Source organism: Priapulus caudatus, unplaced genomic scaffold (assembly GCF_000485595.1).
Source record: "Priapulus caudatus unplaced genomic scaffold, Priapulus_caudatus-5.0.1 Scaffold248, whole genome shotgun sequence".
In the NCBI taxonomy this organism is placed as follows: Eukaryota; Metazoa; Priapulida; class Priapulimorpha; order Priapulimorphida; family Priapulidae; genus Priapulus; species Priapulus caudatus.
The window spans coordinates 88,150-94,825 of NW_014577309.1; the positions used below are offsets into that span (position 1 = coordinate 88,150).

The 6,676-nt window shown below is 47.4% G+C and overlaps 1 protein-coding gene across 1 annotated transcript in view; it reads right to left on the reverse strand.

Moving 5' to 3' along the window:
* Nucleotides 1-5,306: 5,306 nt before the first annotated feature.
* Nucleotides 5,307-6,676, reverse strand: part of LOC106808009 (dopamine receptor 1-like) — a 7,917-nt gene continuing 6,547 nt past the window's right edge. The window contains exon 2 of the mRNA XM_014810550.1: nt 5,307-5,646. Coding sequence (XP_014666036.1) covers nt 5,487-5,646 — 160 coding nt within the window. The 3' untranslated portion in view covers nt 5,307-5,486. The remainder of the gene's footprint in view (nt 5,647-6,676) is intronic.

Here is a 6,676-nt window from a genome sequence, read left to right on the forward strand (position 1 = left end):
CAAGTAAAAAATAATGAATGTGGTTTAACAAGTAGGCTAACGACAGGACTGACAAAAGAAGCTGTTTATTCTCTAATCAACTGTTTATTATTCTTGTTTTTATTATTATTATTATTAATAATAATAATGATAATAATTATTATTATTATTATGTAAGGCAGTTTGCGTGATATCCCGCTCCTGTAGACCGGTGGCTATTTCTAGCTCCTGCTATTATGCTAAGCATGGATATTCTGTATCGATAAAATCCTGTTTCTTCCTGCGGGACGCACGACTGCACGCCACACGCTTGATTCATTCACTGTCTCCCGTTTATCGAGCTTCCCGCATAATCGCGCCACTATGCCGCTATTAGTAGAAGCTTTCAATGCGAAACCTCGCATTTATTTTTGAATGCATCCACAAAGCGTATGCATACTATGCAAGCAGGCAATCAGAATTCGCAGCGTGGGTTACGTGAGTGCGAATCAAACGCACTGATAGGGAAAACGCGATGGCCGTTCGAAATCACGAATGGCTCTTGTAATGGGCAATCCCATCCGATGTAATACCCACGTCCCCATACACATGCTCTCACGTGCACGCACGCAAACTAATACACGCGCATGCAAAGAAACGTACGCATAAAAAGCCCGCTCTGCCATCAGCTGCCCGATGCCATCAGCTGCCCGCCCGCCCGCCCGCTAAAGCGACGTGGATTCGCACCACTGGAGCGGTTGTAACGCGGCTGCACGGCCGACCTATCAAATGTCGCTTACACGTACGCTGGCTCGATAGCAGCCACGCGGCCGTATCGTGCGCGCTAACAGCGCACATTACAGCTTCAGCAGTTGTCGCTAATGATATGAACGATGCGCTAAAGCCCCCATGCACGCGCGCGAAACGAAATTTCGACCGAATGCCCTGAAAGTGGGCGATAAGGTTTTCTCTAGAGAGCAACGGGATTCGTTTTCTTTTTGTTGTGGTTGTTGTTGAGCGGATGTCGTTTCTTTTTTTACGAGCGAAATCTCTTCTGTGTGGTCGACAGGAAATAAGCGAGGAAGGCACATTGATCGGGTCTGCTCGACCGGCTGCCGTATTGTGTGGCATCCTGCTTTTTTTTGTAGCTCTAGACGTACCAGCAGGAACTTGTGGCGTAGTTAGCGTTAACGCCCGAAGAAGCCAACTGCCAGTATACATAATCACGTGACGCTTACGTAACCTCGAATGACGACTAATAACACCACGCGTGTAAATCAGCCAATCAGAGAAAGGGGGAATGAAATTGTAGGGTCTATGGAACATGCGCGCAGATGTTTGACTTTTTTTTATATCACAAACGCAACAATTTGGGAGGATCTAAAAGAATTTGATGGCGGATTATATTTTTGAAAGCTAGCATTCTCTCTACTGTCATTCAAGGGTGTGGTGTACTGATACTCATGGATCGTTATGTGTATATTGCTGTGGTGACCGGGAGAGGCACATTGAATCCTGCTGTCTTCGATGTAAAACCACGTTATGACTTGCTCGCCGCGCCTTCTTCACTAATATCTTCTCATTTACAAAAATAAATACGGTAGAATATTTGCGTTAACAATAGAGATATCCTCCGCATAGCAGTCTCGAAATTCAGCGGGTGGCATTTCAATTTATCCAAACAACTCTTGCTGCTGATTCATGGCAATTCTTTTGCAGCTTATTAGCATGAGCGGCGATGCGAAATGGAGTTCTGTCGTTTCCGCACGGTGTCTAATCAGATGTCCAGCAGTCCGATTAGGCGAGACTGCATCATTTTAATCACGTAATGTGGATGTAGTTAAACCGCATACGGTGACACGCTGCATTAAACTGACGTCGCCATGAAATCATACGGAAACGCTCAGCGGAGACAGAACGTTCGAAAATAAAATCGGCGAGCCATTACGGGTAGTTAATGATTGGCTTTCGGTTTTGAATAGCATATGAATAAGTGAATAGTCATCGATGGAATTTCTGGTTAATAATTTTATTCGACATGCGACTAATGATGTTGGGTGCATGCAAACCATCTCACGGGACTACGCATTGCCGAACACCGTGAATGTCCCTTGCTAATATCCTAGTCCATCTCTATTCACTACGCATTTAACCTGAGGAGGAGGAGGAGGAGGAGGGTCGTTATTTGTACTGAGCGTAGTTCGACCTTTCATGAGGCGTAACAGCGGAGCGCCACTGTGAGTTAAACTTGTGAGTTAAAACTGGACTTTACTCCTGCTGAGGTATTACGCGTGCAAAGCAGCCAATAAGCGTTGGGGGAGGTGAAATAATTATATATATCGCTCTGCTGTGTATTCGTGCGATTCCTTTTTTCCAGTTTTCAATAAAAAGGGTTAGGGTTCAAAAATCTGGAATACTTGCCCGCATCTGACAGAATGTGTGGCTCCTTCGGTGTGCATTCCTGTACAGCCGGGATAATTTTTAAACGAAGGCTATAGTTTAGCGTAGAATCTTGTTGCAAAAATGGCCATTTTACGTGCGTGCCGGGAAATGCTCGTTTACAGAAATTGATTTTTGAGTTAACAACACATATGGTGTCATTCGCAACGTCAATCCAGAGGTGGGCATTGTGATTTCTCTAAACCAAAATATTTGCTAATTTATTGGAATTTTTCGGTATGCATATGGGATAATGGCTATGGGATAATATTCGGCTGTCTATATGGGATAATGATTTGCTATCGTAATACTCCTACTGTCCCGCTCTCCTTTTCTAATTACGTGGCCACGCCGCGATGGCCCGTGCGGCTTAACATAGGCACTAATTGGTTCTTTTATATATACTCATTGCTGTGACGCAGTAATTTTGCTACGCTGGATGTAAGAGGACGCGCAAAGGAGATTTTTGTCAGAGCATGCTTAATCCGCGGAACAAACCAAACGGATAGTTATCATGGATTTGTGTTTCACTGCCGAGGATTCGATAAATGCGAATAAGATAGCGATGACTGCTAGGTTTTACATGTCGTATTGGCAGTACTCTGGATACTGACACACTATGAAATAGCTTTCTGAACAGGCACGCAATGACGTGCACGCACGCGCGCATTACCGACGCGACACATACACACACACACAACAACACACACACACACACACACACACACACACACACACAATACACACACACACATACACACACACACACACACACACACACACACACACACACACACACACACACACACACACACACACACGGATTCTAATCTGTAAGTACTCGCCATGAAGCGTCTCCGTCATCGTATATCCCATTTTAATCTGTCGCCCTTATACCACTCATGCCTCCTCTTTCCTCCTCTCCCGTCCTCCTCTATCCCTCTCTCTCTCTCTCTCTCTCTCTCTCTCTCTCTCTCTCTCTCTCTCCTCTCTCTCTCTCTCTCTCTCTCTCTCTCTCTCTCTCTCTCCTCCTCTCTCTCTCTCTCTCTCTCTCTCTCTCTCTACCGTCCCTATCTGTCCCTATAATTTACCTCGATACCATAAATTCTCCTACTATAACCTCCCTGCTTTCATCGATTTATACTGCCTTGCCCAACTTGCCTTCCTATCTCCACCCCTTCCTCCTCCCGCCCTCCTTCCCGCTACTTGTAATTTCTACATATTTTCTTCCGTTGTTCCTTCCTTTCCATAACTTCATCTATCCTTCACTTTTACTCTTCTTGCCACATTTCCCTTCTTTATTTTATTTAGACGCCCGCTCCCTTTCTCTCTATCCCTCTACCTCGCTTCTTTTCCTCGCTCGTTCTCTTGTTCCCCTCTCTCTCACTCTCCCTTCGTTCCACTTCCTCTCCCTCCCCCACACATTCTCTCTCTCGATCTCTCGCTCTCTCGCTCTGGCTCTCTTTCTTTTGCGACCGCTTGTTATCATTCCTCTCCATCTTCTTTCCTCCCTCTCCTTCACTCACATTTTATTTCTCTTCTCTCCCGGACTTTCTCTCCCTCTTCCTCGCACTCTCTCCCTCTGTCTCTATCTCTATCTCTCTGTCCCTGTCTTTCTCTTTCTCTCTCCCCCTCCTCCTTGCTGCCTCTATCTCTCTGCCCCTGCCTCTCTCTTTCTCTCTCCCCCTCTCCCTCGCTGCCTCTATCTCTCTACCCTCTCTCGATCTCGCACATTTTCTCTCATTCTCTCTATCTCTCTGTCTCTATTTTCGCCCCTCTCTCTTTCTCTCTCTCTCTAACTGCCTCTTATTCATTTACAGCTATTTCACTCTTTACGCGCAGCCTCGCATCGACGCTTCGAGGGGTAATGGTACGCGTGTAAGATGCTTAACTCGCTAGTTGTTGCTCGATGCTCACGGAAGAGCTCCTCAGATTCCCGACGGAATTAGAACGTACTTGCGACGGGTCACGCAACGACGGGTTGCCATAACGACCCTGCTGCCGCAGACAGCGAACAGCTTCAGACATCTTTTGACAGGCTGGCAGATTACCGACCAGATATAGTTTCCCGCGCAAATTCCGCGCGCATTTAAGGAGCAACGCGGCGATACACGGCGAGTGATACGCGTTCGTGCTGATAAGTGGTGGGAGAGAGGAGGGGGACTAGCAGGTAATGTGTCTACGCGCCGCAAAGCTGCCACTTGTTCGGCTGAAAGTAGTCATCGGAGACCAGGCGTTACGGTCGATAGATATATATCGCGGCGGATCTGGATCCTGAGAGATTTCAACACAACTTCGAGACAAAGAGAAAAAATCGCGTGTACGGAGTGAACGGGAGAATTTTTTTTATTGATTTTCCCTATAACGGTTTAATACACTTTCGCGGGCGAAGCAGAATATGCTGTTGCGTGGAAGCAGCTGGGAGGGGAGGAAAGCGGGAGGAGGGGAGAAGGGGAGGAGTGGGTGCAGAGAAGCATCGTAACGATTCATAACGAGGGACTCTTCCACATTCACGTTATCGCTACCTCCCGAATAATGTCCCGGATGCGAATCAATTGCCGACGTTCTTTCTCACGTCGGCAGCATTCTTATTTAATGGCCGACGTCTTCTCTCGCGTCGGCAACATTCTCAATCAAATTGTCGACGTCTTCTCGCACGCCAAGCGTCACTTTCATCGGGTAATCCCATTAAATCTCCGAACGCGCAGTCGGAGAAATTCAACACCATTCTCACTGCCAATTTGGAAATGGCCGTCTCGTCGAGAGATGCGACGACATAAATTAATCATGACGACGAGGTCAATGTTCAAGATCGTCGCGGCGAGGCGAACGGGACACGCATGCAGGTGTAACACCACAAGAGTCCTCTCGCCCTGTCATGTCATAAAGACTCTCATCAAGAAGAACTCTGATCGATCGGTGTTGGATCCGGTCGGATCCGACCAGTATCTTCTCACGCGTCGAAGAGCGGAGCAGACGTCCGTCCGTCTGCGCAGCCAACGAGACAAAACCGGTCAGACTCTGACCATGCAGGAGTCGGATCCGGCCGGCCTTCGTAACCGACGACCGTCGTGTCAGCGACCGAGCGATCACAGCGCCGTCACGAGCTGATCGGCGACGTCTTTGACGACGATTTCCGTCTTGTGGCGACATTTTTTTCTCGGCGACTCTCCAGCGTGTAGATGGACGACATTGCAGTCGGTCGTGTAGCTGTTCTTCGGCGGATGCCAGCCTGGCAGCAGTCTACATCTGCAAGGCAGCCGAGAATCTGCGTGAGAAGTGTGGAGCGAGCGGCGGAGCGGGACAACCAATCATGTAAAAGATATCGATTATCGATGAGGAGGGACTTGGCAGGTATAGTTACGGGAGATGGTTGGGGAGGCGAGTATTATCACAATGAAACTTTTCTATCTATCGCAAAAAAACTTTTATCAGTAGTAACTGCCTATGGCCGATTTCTCACAAATTTGCAATTTTTTCCGCATTCGAATGATATTCTACCGTCGATCCACTATATAAGTTGTATTAAACTGAAGTGATTGCATGCATTTTCGGCCGAGCGCACACGCGTGTTCCCTTGAAAGACGAGCGAAGATGAATTTTGCACGCTTAGATCTGCCATGTGGAAGAACAAGCTGTTGCGAATTGCTTTTATGGATGCAAAGCCGGAGAACGCTAAGAAAATACAGAGACATGCTGTCACGAACCAGCTGCGTGATACACGGATGCTTTAAAACGCTGGAGTGGGCGCCTATAGACGGTGGGGGCGCGCACCACTAATGTTATACTATGCGCTACGCAGGCGCTATGCTACTGTTCGTTGACTAAGGTTGCAATGCAGGCGACGGATTAGGTTTCATCTTCTTAATGGTTGTTTATGCACAATAATGCACAACTGTTTGTTTTTGGAAATAAATGTCTTGACCGATTTTTGAACCACTTTTGTCGAAACATAATCAAAACATTTTCTCACGTACGCACGCACGCGCATACGCGCACACGCATGCATACATGTGTGTTCGTGCGTGTACATGGGCGTGTGCGTGTGCGTGTGCGAGTGCGTGTGCGTGTGTGTACATGTATGTGTGCGTACTTGCATGCATGTGTGTGTGTGTGTGTGTGTGTGTGTGTGTGTGTGTGTGTGTGTGTGTGTGTGTGTGTGTGTGTGTGTGTGTGTGTGTGAGTCGTGTGTGTGTGTGTGTGTAGACGTACGTACGTACGTCGACGACGTACGGTACTAAGTTAGTTACGTACGTAGTTACGGTACGTAAGTTAACGT